Genomic DNA, 16,150 nt, shown 5'->3' on the forward strand with positions numbered 1-16,150 from the left:
GTGTAACTGACATAGCTCACTTTACTGCTATGTCCTAAAACAATACAAAAAATCTTTAAAACAAAATTTCAGATTCTTCTGAAAACATCTCTAGATTTAGACAGCTTAATACTCAAAGGTAACTACAGTCTACTAGGATCTACTGGACATCAAGTATCTTTCATGCGGCCAATTCAATGCATGCGAATCATATAGGGCTTGCTTAGCACTGCCAAACTGCTTTTGGGGGTAAAACAATTTTTGCACACATATTGTGAATATGTATATAATTCTGTATACAAAGATCTGTCGTGTTTATTTTTATACCTTTGGCAGCTCTTAAAGGGAACCAAGCCGAACCATTTGAACAAAATTGAAAGAGGACAATGTCAAGATACTACTAGCAACGTCTGGTGAGGACAAATCAAGTGGTTTATGAGAAGCTGTTTAAAGGCTTTTCTCTTTTAGCTCAGGCTGGTGGCTAGCAAACAGACCCATTAAAAATGAAACTGAGAAATGTCCATGCCAGGATGCTACATTATCACAGTTCTCACCAATAGTTTCAGAGATTATACTCAAAAATGTTAATTCATGACACAGAACGATGGACCATCCATCTATACCTATAGTTTACCCTGAACAATGTTCAGGTCCGCGTAAAAGGGAGTCTTTAAAAATTAGAATTAGATGACTGACATCGGACATACAGTTGGATGGACAAAGCGAAAACCTGTATCCCTTATCCCCGGTTTTCAATTGGTAAAGGACTAATAAGCATGGCCAATAATTTGACTTAATTCACAGTTATTGAAATGACATTCCATATATAGAAGTTCAAAGACAGTATCACAGACGGACGGACAGATATATGCTCTTTATTGCCATATATCCATTGCCTGGGTTCATGAAAGGCTTAGATTACAAAAAGGAGACAAAACAAAGAGCTATTTTTCTAAGAACAAATACATTTATTGACGAAATTGAATATATAACAGATGTTTCTACAATGTTGATACATGTCATCTTGAGCAGGTGTCTGTTGAATTATAAACTCATATGTCATGGTTTGTATAACCAAAGGGCTTTATTACCCACAATTCTTCATCACATAAAATATGTATTTCTCCTCATTAATTATGCAAAATATACTTATAAACTAAAGAGAAAAAATATCAGTAAAACATCAGACTGATCTGTGGAAAAGTTACTGCATTAAAAACACCAACCCAGTTTTGATGCTTCGTTTAATTAACTTTTTTTCCTTCAAACATAATCAATAAAATTTACAGAGTTTAATGACCTAATACTTTGGGGTCTAGGTTTCACCGCACCCAAACATAATACAGGTTATATGACATCAAATAGGACTAACAATTTTGGTTCCACATCTCATTTACATCAGAATAAATAGAAGAAGAACTTGTGCCTGACAGAAGCACAGAAATGCAGCAAAACCAAGTGGAGGGGTAAGACAATGATTCCAGTTGTTTTCATACAAAAGTTGTCCCAGAACCAAATGGAACTAAAGACCTCATAACATTCAAATTTGTTACAACTTCCTGAATATCTAAACCACCATTTATCCAATCCCCTTTAACAAGATGATTCACATTTATTTTTCAGGTTTCGTTTAGATGCACCTTTTGTTTATAACTAACATTAGTTAACAAACGCTGAAGGAATTTGATAAATTGCAAAGTGTAACGAAAAACTGTACTTCCTTTTATGTTACGAAAGTTTAAGTCAATGAAGTTTTTTGGCATTTTTACAAACACATCACTGTAATTTCTTTCCTTATACAATTTTGCATGACAAAATTCTTTTTTCATCGCTGATTAATGACACACAATCTGACAGAAAACATAAATTATCCACAGATCTTCCCTGGCAATGAAACTGTTAAAATATACATAACAGAAATATCACAATACAGTGTAGAAAAAAAAAAAAAAATGGACGGAAATTCTGTTTTAATAAAAAATGATTTTAATATGTTTCATTTAATGAACAGATTTAATAAAATATAATGATACCTCTGTTTTGCAAATATACACATAGTTGAAAATGGTTTTTAACATAATGGAAGAATAAATAAATCCTTCATACAAAATTATCCTTTTGTATTATCCTTTTAAATATCTGAAAATTGAGAAAAAATGAATAAAGTTTAAATTGAATGATTTCTGTTTGAATAATCTTTTCAAAGTCATTGTAGTATTGGAACAGAATTATGATTATATAAGGTATGAAGAAAGTTCCAACGTAAAATGTTTTGTTATATTTGACCATGCCTGAATATATTCATTTATTTGACAGTTATTGGCATTAGTGTTTAAAACAGAAGTGGGTATTCACAATGGCAAAACAGCAAAACAATACAATAAAGATGTAAATAAAAACTTAAACATATAAAATTTAAATGTTAAAATAATCTATTTAATGTGCACTATAATAATTTTGAGGGATGAAAGCTAAAGAAGTCTATCTGTTCTGTATCTACTTTCACTTAGACCACTTTCGCTCTCATTCTTCATATACATTTAATCTAACATAAATGAGTCAACAACAAAAATATACAATAAAAATCTTGGTTCACAAAACAAATAAAAATGGTTTCCAAATTTACTGTATAAATAAAACTCTACAATTAAAACAAAACATCCCTGGACCCAAATAATCAAACCAAAGGCAAAAATATCACAGACTTTCTTTGCTTATACAATCACAGATAACAATGCATTTACATATAAAGAGAAATGTGTGTGCATGGGTTTCACTTGTTTTTTCCGTAGGTAAAAACTCTGCAAGAACCTATTGGGAAAATACAGCAAGGTTACTAGAGGTCAGCATGTACATTATAATATCTTTACCATATTCACTGTTAGGAAGGGGAATTTAAAATTCGAGGGTTGAGTGCAATACTGCCGTAACTCCGTCTTTATTTAATAGGAGTTACGGCAGCATGCGCTCGACCCTTAATATTCCTCTGAGAAAGTTGCTCTGTCTTACATGCAGATCAAAAAGTTATACAAATACTTCAGTAAGTTTTTAGTGATATTCCATTTTCAAAACTAAATTTTTTTACCTATCAATTTTAAGGTCAAATTTAGGACCCTGTCTTGTAAGAAATCTGCCTTAAAGCTGAGAAAATATGGCAATACTTTTGAGTTGTCACATTAACGGTACCATCAAGATGATTTTTAAATGTTTTTAGATTCTTTGAATAGCAAATATTCTTATTCATATATAACAATTGCTCTGAAGCAGAAAATCATGTTATTTGCACATTACACACATACAAAAATATATGCTGAACTTAAATTTTAACCATGATTTAAAACAAAATTACACTGCAAAATGCCTCTTTTGATTTGATGATGCAAAAATATTGATTATTCAGTGACTTTAATGTTCCATGTTGAAGTAAAATCTGGCTATCAAATGCTGTAGAAAAAAACAAACAATTTTGAGAACATTTCAAGCATCTGACATTTATTTATAAAAGAATGCTTGAGTTCTTGGTCCCTTCATAACATAAATAACAATTAAAGCATATCTGAAAAGAAAACCTTCATGTTAAGAACAGCACAGCTTGTTCGTGCATGAACCTCTCCAACTTCCCAAGCTTGTTTGAGTAATTCATGTTTTCCTTGGCCAGTCTTGCTTGTATTTTGTTTGCTCAAAATCACAGATAACTTGAGTCATGCTCGCCCTCCTGGAACCTTGAGTGATTAGTGTTACTGTATTTTAAACTAATATGAACAAAATATAAACATACAACATACAAAATACTGGTCTAAATGGCATAATATGTAGCTGCATGAGTATGTAATGATTTTAAATGGAACATTACATAATGCTACACAAGTTATAATAATGACCGTTCCTAAAGAAGCTTAACAATAATTCACCTGTGGGATGATCTGTTCTTTGAAAGAGACAGGGCCATAAAAGTAAAGACTATTTTTTTTCACTTTTTTTTTATAGAATTAAATTCCACAGAAGATAAGCAATATGTAAAAAGGTGCAAGTCTGAGCTGCCTGTTACAGTGACTTTACGCTGGGATTTATATATATAGTTATTCTGTGAAACACAGCCATAATCTAGCAGGGTGAGAATTGTTCAAAAATATTCCCACCACTAAAAGTCTTATAAAATTCCATAATTTGGATCTGATGGTGAATTTCCACAGTTGCCAAATTAGAAGCATAGGAAAAAAATGGCAATAAAACATCTATAGAGTATTCAGTGAACAGGATTTATACAAATTTCTTTCCAATTAAATTAGCTCACTTTTTAACAGTCATAAGTCAACAAATATCACAGAAATACCTTTATAATGCTTAAATATACAGTAAAGAGAAACTTGAAACAAAAATCTTAAAAACTAAACCATTGAGCAAAATGTCCAACTTTAAAAAAAAAAATTCACCGATCTGTTTCTTTGTGTCCATCCACTTCTTTAATTCCATTTAATGTGAGTATCCCGTGTGACGAAAAATTATATATGTAATAGTTTCTTTCTAAGAAAAACTTCCTTTATATACACAAATATAATTTATATGACGTAGAAACATGTAAAAATGGCTCTGTAATTATGAAGAGGTTTGTAAAATGGCTGTATCTACAAGGTGACGACTAATGTGCAATGAAACTGGTATTGCTATATCCTAACTATTCTGCATGTCTAGGTATTTCAGAATTCAGCAGCGTAAGGTGCTCTTCCCATGTAGCTATTCTGAAAAAAAGAAAAGAAGAACAAATATTAAATAAGTTGCAAATAATACACAGATTTAAAGTGACATTTTGTGTAGAAGGTGGGGGAATCCTCTCAAAAATTTGTTCGAATTTGTGTTATTAACTGGCTTTAAGTATAAACTTAATGGGAATGTTTCACGACACACAATGATAAATTCAACAACAGAATGTAAAGAAAAAGTAAGTGTAACGTGCATCCCTTTTACAGGCCCTAAAATCAACTATATACATTGATTGTCATATAAAAGCTTGATAACAAGTTCTTATATCATGTAAAGTAAACTTAAATCTTCAAAAGAAGTATTTTTGTTTTCATTTAAACAGAATTATACCTATAACAAAACATAACCTTTACATAATCTTTGTGTGAACCAGTCCAAAGTAAGAAGCTGTTTTTCTTTATCTAAAGTCTAAGAAACATTTCTTTAACCATTTTCTATTTTCATGTTTCCTTTACAAGTGCCTAAACCCATGAAAACAGGGTGAAGTATAAGTGTGTGTACCTAACCACATGAATAACAGCAGAAAACTCTTTTTTGTCATTCATATTTTAAGACAAAATTTTTACCCATCAATCAGTAGTCATAGGTATCATTCTACTTTTAACTGCGTTGTTAAAACTGCATATACAAACATTTCAAAATTATTACACTGATTTCATACATAGAAGGACAAAATTACAGCATATCAAGCAAAGAGCTAGCAAAAACTGACATATAACCAAAAAGTCTGTGAGAAGCAATTAAAAAAAGAAGTAACTTAGTATAATTGTTGCCATGAATGTTAGAAAATGAGGCAGAAAACATTCAAGAAACATTTGAAGTGGTTTGGCTGGTGATTATAGTGCAAGCTGATTGGCTGGTAAGACAGAATATTCCTTGAGGCTTATTGGCTAATGATTTTAATATTGTGACAGAAATGTGGTTGGATAAAGATCTATAGCAGAAAGAACAATATAATAAGATAATAAATAAGTGACTGAACTGTAATTTGGAAAGTCTAAAAATAGAATAAGATAAACTAAGAACTACTATACAAGAGGGAAAATGAGGAAGTTAAAGTAAATATGCTAAATTCACTATATAGTAAGTTTAGGGATTCATCATAATAATAATTATAATTGAGCCGTGCCATGAGAAAACCAACATAGTGTGTTTGCGACCAGAATGGATCCAGACCAGCCTGTGCATCCGCGCAGTCTGGTCAGGATCCATGCTGTTTGCTAACGGTTTCTCTAACTGCAATATGCTTTAAAAGCGAACAGCATGGATCCTGACCAGACTGCACGGACGCGCAGGCTGGTCTGGATCCATGCTGGTCGAAAACCCACTATTTCGGTTTTCTCATGGCGCGGCTCATATTCAAATCTGGACACAGGTAACTGAATGTATTAAAAGATCTAAACATTGCAGAACAACAGAACATCTAGCAGATTTTAGCAACTCCTAGTCTAGTATAAAATTTACCTTCAGACACGTCCCATGTAATTTCTTACATCAATTCTCTGCAAGAAGCAGAAAAAAAGTTTAAAAAGTGAACTGATTACGGAATTTTGACCTTATGATTTGTAGACATTTTTAAGCTTATAAAAATAGTATTTTTGGTAAACAAAGTAACTGCTTTTTTTAATCTACAATGAAAAGAGGGTTCCATTATGAAATTCACTCAGATTACAGATTTAAATGTGTTTTCTCCTACAACAGAGCAATCCAACTTTTGCACTTTCAGGACCAATCTGGTTTAATTAATCAATTACTATTTTTACAATTTTTTGGAGAAAAATATATGCAAGTCATCTCAGATTCTTGTTTAGTTACATGCCTTAATGAGTAACGAAAAATAATGAAACTTTGAAAAGGTCAATGAAAAACTACTATGAACTAGACCTAAAACTGCAAGTTAAATCATAGTTTGCACACTACACTCAAGAATATGATAAAGCATTGACTAGTACAGCTTTTTGTCTAATTATTTCTTCTAATCATTTAGAGTCCTAATCCATTCAATATGATAAATTTAATAAACAAATACATTAAAATGCCTGTCAGCCATGTTGGATACTTTTTATCATCAGGGACGAAAAGCATAACTGGAGATCTTTGAATCGGCCAATTTTTATTGATTATATATTACTGTTTTGGAGTTTATGCTCAAGATTAGTTTAATTCCATAATTTTTGTATTGTTGCAATTAAAGCAAGATTTTGCTGTGAAAACATTGTTATTTTTGTTGTTACATCAATCCACAAATAAAAATCATAACAAACATATTGCAATTTAATTTACCTTACAAATTTAAAACCAACAAATCTGCTTCAGTCAAAATCACTAAACTTTAAGCTAATGTAAAAATCAACTTTACAGTATTCAACAATATCTACATTGTTGGCAAAAGAAAACTTCTAAAATTGCTAGTTTAGGCATTTTTAACTACATATACCTCATAAGTAAATAGCCATTACTATGTCTAGCATCAAACAAATATTTTCATAATTTAATTTCTATGAAACTTATTTAGAGACTAGATGCCCACGGCCCGGCAACATGTCAAGCCCGCCAGCTGTCATGATCTGACATGAACTTTGACCTCCAACTGTGACCTTGACCTTTGAGACAGGAACCTGAGGTTTGTGCATGACACCCCGTCTCACTGAGGTTAACATTCATGCCAAATATAAACGAGATTGCTCCATGCATGTCAAAGGTATGGTCTGGAAAAACAAATCCAGACAGACGGATGCATGGACGCACATACATCGAACAGCCATTTGGACGACTATGTCTTCGCTTCCGCAAGCGAGCTTGACGAAAATTGTTTACTGAATTAAAACAACAACATTCTTTCTTTTACCTTAGTATAAAAGTTGATTCTGAAAAGTATGTACCAATATGTTAATTACTTTGAAATAATGTGCAAATCGAGGGGTGAATGCGAAAGAGTTCTAAGTGCTTCTTAATTTATATGCACTTAGAACTCTTTCACATTCACCTCTCGAAATAGACTACATAATTATGAAATTTTGAAATAATTTTCATTAGTTTGAGTGGGTGCAGATTTAGTAATAAAATGAATGCTTAAAGATTAAATACATATGAATTAGTTGGTACTGAAGCATTAGTTTTAACCAATAATACAACACCTACATCAATCATATGTGGTTAATGAGTTACTTTTACAAATCAATTTACATTTATTGCAATTATATTGTATTAAAAAAGGCAAAAAACACATTTCACAGAAATATACCTCGGAAAATAATTACTGGTTTTTAACCACGAATCTCACAAAACAAATACAAGGTAACTAAGTATTTTTACACACTAAATGCAACATGAATGCAACAAAAAAAACACCATTATTTAACATTGACTAAACTAGCTATACCTTGAGATCGCCTTGGGGGTATTCGTAAAGATTCTTATGCGTGCTGTTTATTGTTATTCGTGGTTTGAACTTGTTGAGAATATCGTGGGGTGAGATCTCATCCTCCAGTCTCACCTTGTTGTAATATTTACTCTTTTGTTCAATAAACAACAAAAGTTAGTATAATAGTGATTTGAGATTGTATATAAACTAAGTGCTGATGAAATTAACATCATGAAACAATCTAGAACTTCTGTGAAAAAAAAAAACAGAAATGAAAGTCCCTCTTTATAATTAGTATTACACCCAGACATAAAACATTATCATAAATGTATTTGGGATGAATCCAGATAATGACTAGGCATTGGTGTCAAAAATCTAATTTTGTTAGTCCTAGGATTTATTAGCAGCATCTGCAAGACAATATCAATGCATCAGTGTATAAAAATGGAGAAAAAATGTTTGTCTCAGTTGTGAAAATGTCAAAATAGATGTAAACAGAAAAATTTCAAAATAGAATTTTATGCAATGAAAATGTCATATAAACATGATATTTAAAGAAATAACCATGTAATCCTGTAAAGAGAACCAAAACCCACTGTCTCCGAGGGAAGTCAATATAATATGATGAATACTAGTAAATACTTTCAGATAATAAGCACACACTTTTGAAACCTTGAACCCGTGAGGAAAGATAACTCCTGTAAAAAGTTTAGCAAACAATTGCACAACTAGAGATCTGTGCTAAAGTGATACAAACTGCTCATTCAGACAGTACACCATGTTCACAGTTTAATAATTAATTATAATAGCTGATAATTCATTCTCTAAAATTCTGAAATGGCTGCTCTGACAATGAAATAGACTGGAATATCAGATATCTTTGGCCCTTTTCCTTTCAGAACTATAGCTCCTCTGTGAGCTTTTATAGAATATTGAATGATAAATATCATGGAATATTTTTTTATTCCTGATTCATTTACATGACTCTTATTTCTGTATAGGAATTTCACAGATTGAAATCTTACACTTTATAGTCAATCACTGAGAATTTTGAATCATTTCCATAAGAACGAACACATTTTGCATGTTTTCAACGTTTAAAAAGGACATTTTTTTCTAAGACAACTTAATCCTTTATATAAACTTTTTTGTCTCTGTGTATTTCTTTTTCAGTTGGTAAAGTAAAGAGGATATCATTTTCAGAAAGTAAATGACTTGGAATTTATAAAATGTTTAAAATATAATGCAGTTGTAGACATGTTTTAACAGAGTATGTAGTACAGTATTTTTCTTCTCTCACATATTTGTGCGATGGCTTTGTGAACAATCCCCTGATACCACAATCATCTTAAATATGTCAAATTTTCTCACTTTACATAATTATTCCATCTGTTTATCGATATAGCATCTGAAAAGCAAATTAATTTCAATGCTGATAAACTTTTTGGGGGGCATCAAGAAAGAGATGAAGCACACAAGTCTTTTAAAATTTGAGACTTAGTATCACACAGGATATACAGGTTTCAAGAGCTGTTCGTAAAACAGCATGCCCGACTTTTCTCAGTGCTTGACTCTGAATTAGAGCTTTGCCAGTAAAAACTATATAAAATTTTAACCAAAAATTTCTCAGTTAAAAAGGGGCATAACTCTGTCAAAATTCAAATCAGAGTTATGGGGATTGTTTTTTTTTTTAACCTGGTGTAGACTCTGATAGTAAATAACTATTTTAAGTTTCAAGTCAAAAGCTTTGATAGTAACAGAGATATTTGACTTTATCAAAAACTTCAACAAAAAAAATCTAAGTTAAAAAGGGGCATGACTCTGTCAAAATTTATGGGGATTGTTTCTTCTGGTATAGACTTTGAACTATTTTAAGTTTCAACTATTTTAAGTTTCAAGTCAAAAGCTTTGATAGTAACAGAGATATTTCACTTTTATCAAAAACTTTAACCAAAATATTCTAAGTTAAAAAGGGGCATAACTCTGTCAAAATTCAAACAGTTATGGGGATTGTTTTTCCTGGTGAATACTTTGATAATATCACAGATATTTGACTTTATCTTAAACTTTAACCGATGCAGACGGCGACGCCGGGGCGAGTGCAATAGCTCTACTTTTTCTTCGAAAGTCAAGCTAAAAAATCAAAATGAACATGGTAGCAAACAAGAATGTAGATATTGTTATTTGGACTCCTTTTAGCAGGACTGTGCTTATTTATATGGGTCAATTCTTGAGGATGGTGCATATTTATACGGTTCATTTCTGGAGGATTATGGTCATTCAGGAGATGGGGACAATATAGGGGTACATTAGAGAACAACATGGCAAAACTACCTGTCTATAGTAAACTTAATTGATTTCCCGGATAACCCTAGAAAAAAATTTAAAAATCCATTTTTCAGTGTTTTTACAGAAAAGCATTCTTTTTCTAATTGAAGAAATACATAAAATCCTCTGTTTACATAATGACAATGCATTCTATCATATTGCGACTATTTTACAGTGTTAAAAGCCAAAACATTTAGTACACCAGTAATCTTTGGCATAAACTATACCTTCATCATAACATAGAAATTTTGTCATACAAAACAGGGCTAAGCGCCAAACTATTGTATCTTGTTCTTTATTTATTTAAAGCTTCAATAGTTTTGCACTCAGCCCAATTTAATATAATGTCTGCTGTTCCATTAAATATTTGATACAAAAATTAACATCCCTTAAAGGGAGCTAACTTCCTATATATTGATGGAATATACAAAAAAAGAAAGAAAAATAATGTTAATTAAACTTGAAGAAAAAAACTATTATTAAAAAAAATAAAATGTAAATCTGTTGAGAGAAAACAATAGAATGTTAGGCTGTTTATATTTTCTATCATTAGGCACTAAGAAAAACTGCAGTGCAAATTAGTTTAGCGTTCATTTTAACTTCTCCATCCCATTTTCTGATAATAGACTCTTCTTATAAATAAAATGGAAGCCTTCATGGCTGATAGTAGGGTATGGAGAAGTTAATTATTCTCTTTTGCTATGTTTCTCCTATTCAGTTTCACCTTAATTATAAAGTTCAGCTCTATTGATATAAAAGTAATCATGATCATTTCGTGGTATGCCAAGCTGAAAGGGAACAATTTCTATTTAACAACAAATATTCAATGTAAATTTAAAGGAAGTCAACTGCATTCAGTTTTGACACAATTGATATACATGGTTTAATTTCCACAGAAAAATATGCAAAAGAAAATCATCTTTTGATATTCAGTGAACTTCTGTGTAAATGTAAAACGGACAAGCAAGAAGATATCATGTGTGGAAATCAACCTTATGTAAAACACTTTCTAAAGCCTCCAGTCCAAATAAAATCCTAGATATACCAATAAAACTTTTGAAATAACATCTGAAGAACCCCTTGCAAAGATGGAAGGATTTAGCAGGAGCTAAAGACAAATGTAAGCACAGATGCACATGTACCATTACCTTTATTTTCTAATGGACCAAAAATCTAAAGTCTTATTTAAATACTTACAGTGCTTTGTGGGTTATGAATAGCCCTGTCTAGGTTAATTTTCCTTGGATCTGGTCCTTTAATGTTACCACCACCACGTCTACCGAAGAAGCTGTCTAATGTTCTAAAGTGCTGGAAACCAAATTAATCAAAACAATGTAAGAACATTAATACATTTTAAAAAGGTAGGTATTAAAAAACTCAGTTTCAAAGGTTTTACCCCCAAACAACTACTTCATCATGAAATGAATTTGCCGATTTATCACATAGTGTAAACCTAGAATTTTTAAACTAAGATAAACTGTGTGGACAGTATAACTTCTGTAGCTGCCAAATTGTTGCCAGCTGAATATTATATTGTAACAGAAACATTAACAATAATGAAAAGACAAACTCTTTTAACCTTTAGCCTGCTTGCGGCAAGTAAGTCTGCCTTTGCGACCAGTGCAGACTAAGATCATGGTCTGTACTGTTTGCTATTCAGTCAGTAAGTTTTCAGTGAGCACCCCTTTGAATAATAAGTGGTACTGCCCAAACTGAAAGATGGACCAGTCCATTTTAGAAATTTAGCAGGGTGAAGGTTAAAAACATAAAATACTGTGGTTGCAAACATTTTTAGGCTTGCAGTATACACTTTACAAACACAGAGATAACAAATCCAACTACACTACTACTTGTGTTACTTCCCAAACTTCCCTTAAAGAAAAGAAAGCGGATATGCTTACCTCTTTAGCTTGTCTTTTCTCCTCAAACTTTCCCAGATTGTTCAATGCATCCCTGTCTTCAATCTGACGTTCTAAAAAGTCATGATATTTCTTCTGCTCAGTCCTTTCTGCATATGGAGTCTAAAAAGTGAAGAAAACTTTCAAAAATGTTTGTATCCAAATAGCAGCAATGAATGTAATCAAATGAGGTTATGGTAACAGCACTTTGAAACTTGTGACAAACATTGTCAAAGATAATACCTAATGTAACTATATCTAGACTGTTTCTGAACAAAATAAACGAGCGCTTTTATGAAATATGATATCTAGAGTTTAATATATCTCAATGTGAATGGATGTGAATTAGTGCATGTGGAAGACATATTGATTTAGTGCTGTCCATCTGTCTGTCTATCTGCTTGTCTGTATGCCACAAAGTTTGTCCACATGACTCCTTCAACACCACTGGAGGGACTTGCACCAAACTTCACAACAGTGGTTATTGCCAAGTCTAATTGTGCATATCATTAGCATTTTCTGGTTAAATGACTTTCAGCTGAGTTATAGCTCTTGATTTGTCAAATTTTATGTTTCATCCAGATCTCTTATATTACTGGGTGGATTTCCACTAAACCTTACAGGAGTTATCACTGCTTAGCCGCATTAAGAATATTACAAGCATTTGCCAATTCAATGATTTTGAGTGGAGTTATGGTCCTTGATTCATTAAATTTTATGTGATTTTGGCCACTTCTCTTATATTACTAGAAATCTTATAGCAGTGATCAGTACCAAGCCTAGTTATGCATATTATTGGCATGTTCTAGTTCAGTGATTTTCTATGGAGTTTCGGCCTTTGGTCTGACATATTTTACCTTGTCGGGCAACTGCTTAGATACTACCTGTATGAATCACGCCAAACTTTACAAAAGTGATCACTGCAAAAGTCTAGTTGTGCATACCAAGAGCATGTTCCAGTTCAGTGTTTTTCAAATGAGGAATTAATTCATTTTCATGAGGCTCAAATAAAAACCAGCAGCTGGACAAATGCATTTAACTTACAGTTTCGAACATATGAGGTAAGTGGTGATGCTGCGATATCAAGCCATTCTGCTTGTAGCGAGGGTAGCCAACATCCTTTTGTCTAATAGAATCTGCCAACTCCACATACTGTAATATAGTAAGAATTTCTATTAACCACTGAAAAATAGAAACATGTAAAATTTCCCAATCTGTATACTGTGAAATTACTCATTTTCATGGTGGACTAATTTATGTGGATTTCCTGATTGAGTTAATCTGCAAATATTTACCTATATTCTTGCTTATAAGATGCATTATTAGGAGTCATATTTCCAGTTCAGAGAGTGGGGAGCACCTTATAAGCCTGTACTACTTGAGAATTGAAAGAAAAAGAAACCCCAGATTGCATGTCTGATGTCAGGGTGCATCTTATAAACGAGTGCGTCTTATAAGCGAAAATATAAATTAACGCACAAGATTTCATGTCCAAGAAATTAAAACATTTCAAAGTTACAGCAAAACTTAATTACAACAAACTTGGTTATAGCAATCTCAGATATATATAAGGAACACAAATTCATTCCCTGACTGCTCTTCTCCATTTTATATTAAGATAGACGGATATTGTGAACTATGTCTAAGTGAAATCTTTGTTATAAGAAACACATTTTCAAGTCTAGAATTGACAATGTAAGTAGAAATTAATCTGGCCAAAGGCATTTGCAATATCAAACTATCACTAATTTTCCAACATTTTTTTTTCTGTTTTGCTAAAGATTATAATACAAGTAACATTCATGTTTTTAACTTTTTGTTTATAATCCATGTTATAATTTATCTTTTTAGGTTTTGCAGAACTTAAACTGTTTAGAATGACATCATAGTGCTATCAAATACTGAAATTAGAAGTAAGCAATTTATCTTCAACGCTAAGAAACCAAAAGTTGGGGGTGAGGTGTCTTCTGGTTTTTTATTTTGCGAAGGGAGCGTTAAAACCCAAGGTGCACAATTTCATGTGCTGAATAATGTTTCTATTAAGTTTCATGACTTTGTGTTAGATACTTTTTGAGACATATGCAACACAAACTTCTAAATCCATTATGAATATTTCTGATTTATTCAAGAGTCAAAACTTAAAAAAGTAAAAAAATTAACCAATTCCTATAACAGTTGAGGACTATATGTCAAATACTTTTTGAGAAATACGCAAACAAATTTTGTCAGATGGACTGACTGGCAAATGGAAAAAGGAAAATCCAAGCACTCCTTCCCCAAACTTCAGGGAAGTAACACGAAAAAGAACATGGCGACTACAGTGGCATAAAGTTGCTCACCTGACCATGACTGTCTGATCTTGAATATATGTATGACACATTGAATCAAAATTAACGGTAACAACTGTGTTTTATATACACCAATGGCCCCTAGAATGTGCAAAGTACCAACTCTGGATAAATTTGAGAGAGGACCTTAAAACATAGAGATCCACCCAGCAGTTCATGAGAAGAAGTCATTTAAAGTTTTTTTTTATTTTTAGCCCTAGTTTCAACAAACTTGGGTGAGGATATTATACAGAGGCTACTACAGACCAAGTTTCATGAAGATGCATGAAGTGGTTCATGAACAGAAGTCATTTAAAGAAAGTTCTATTTTTAGACCTATCAGCCACTTTTAGGGGCCGAACTCCCCCATTTGAACAATCATGGTAGAGGATCATATAATAATGCTACAGACCAAAGTAAAATGAAGATCAGCGGAGCAGTTCATGAAAAGAAGTTGTTTAAAGGTATTTCTATTTTAAGATTTAGTGGCCCCTAAAAGGGGCTAAGCACCCTCATTCTGGACACAATTGGAAGAGGACCTCATAATGACGCTACAGATCAAGTTCAATAAAGATCAATGGTGTGGTTAATAAGAAGTTGTTTCAAGGTATTTTTTATTTTAGTTCTAGTAGCCCCTAAAAGGGGCAGAGCACTTGATGAAGGTCCATTATGTTGCTCATAAGAAAGAATCCTTTTTTAAACTATAAGGACCCCCGTGTCACCATTTGAAGAAAATTTGGAGAGGACCTCAAAATGATCCTACAGACCATGTTTGATGAAGATCCATCAAGCAGCTCATACAAATAATGTATTAAAAGGTATTTCGATTTTTAGCTCTAATTGCCTCTTAAAGGGGCCAAGTGTTCCCATTTAAATAAAATTGGGAGAGAACCTTATAACAATTCTACAGAACAAGTTCGATGAACATCCATCAAGCAGTTCAGCAGAAAAAGTTGTTTAAAGGTTTTAAGCTCTAGAGGTCTCTTAAAGGCATCAAGTGGTACCATTTGAACAAATTTGACAGACTACCTTCCCAGAATGGTACAGACCAAGTTTGATGTAATTCTGACCAGATGTTCCAGAGGAGAAGATGTTAAAGTAAATTGTGGACAATGGATGCCAGACTACTAACCTATAGATACTAAAAGCTCACCCAGAACCTTTGGTTCAGGTGAGCTGAAAATGTTTGTTATGTCAAGTATTCAATTATTTACTAACCCCTTGTCTGTAATAAGCCTTTTCCCTTTCTTTCCTTGCTTTCTCACCGGCTGCTTGTTCACCTAAACAGACAAAAGATACATTTTCTCACATTAATAAATTATTACATCCAAGTGAAAAACAATGTTTAATAAAGTACAAACAGGGAGAAAATCTGCTAACTATAGAATTATTGTTCTTATGCTTTTCACTTTCTCTCAGTGATATCTATATATGATCTAAGTTTCTTTGAAATATTTTGAGCACTGTTGGATTCATGCTCTGGACAAGGAATG

At 32.3% G+C, this 16,150-nt stretch overlaps 1 protein-coding gene across 8 annotated transcripts; it reads right to left on the minus strand.

Annotated features, from left to right (window-relative positions):
• Window positions 1-924: 924 nt before the first annotated feature.
• On the minus strand, window positions 925-16,009 carry LOC128559973 (uncharacterized). Of its 8 annotated transcripts, XR_008372841.1 has the most exons (8): window positions 15,876-16,009; window positions 13,375-13,482; window positions 12,334-12,453; window positions 11,630-11,740; window positions 8,123-8,254; window positions 7,589-7,607; window positions 6,205-6,242; window positions 925-4,718 (listed from the first exon to the last, which is right to left on the minus strand). XR_008372841.1 is itself a non-coding variant. In XM_053553287.1 (7 exons), the coding sequence occupies exons 2-6, from the start codon at window positions 13,384-13,386 to the stop codon at window positions 6,207-6,209; spliced, it is 411 nt and encodes a 136-aa protein (XP_053409262.1). In that variant the 5' UTR covers window positions 13,387-13,482; window positions 15,876-16,009; the 3' UTR covers window positions 925-4,718; window positions 6,205-6,206. The 8 variants fall into 8 exon arrangements, 3 of the variants coding, with proteins under 3 accessions (XP_053409262.1, XP_053409261.1, XP_053409263.1); XR_008372840.1 differs by lacking the exons at window positions 7,589-7,607; window positions 8,123-8,254 and adding an exon at window positions 9,476-9,512; XR_008372839.1 differs by lacking the exons at window positions 7,589-7,607; window positions 8,123-8,254 and adding an exon at window positions 11,157-11,220.
• Between the last annotated feature and the right edge of the window lie 141 nt (window positions 16,010-16,150).

Source organism: Mercenaria mercenaria, chromosome 10, assembly GCF_021730395.1.
Source record: "Mercenaria mercenaria strain notata chromosome 10, MADL_Memer_1, whole genome shotgun sequence".
NCBI classification, from domain to species: domain Eukaryota; kingdom Metazoa; phylum Mollusca; class Bivalvia; order Venerida; family Veneridae; genus Mercenaria; species Mercenaria mercenaria.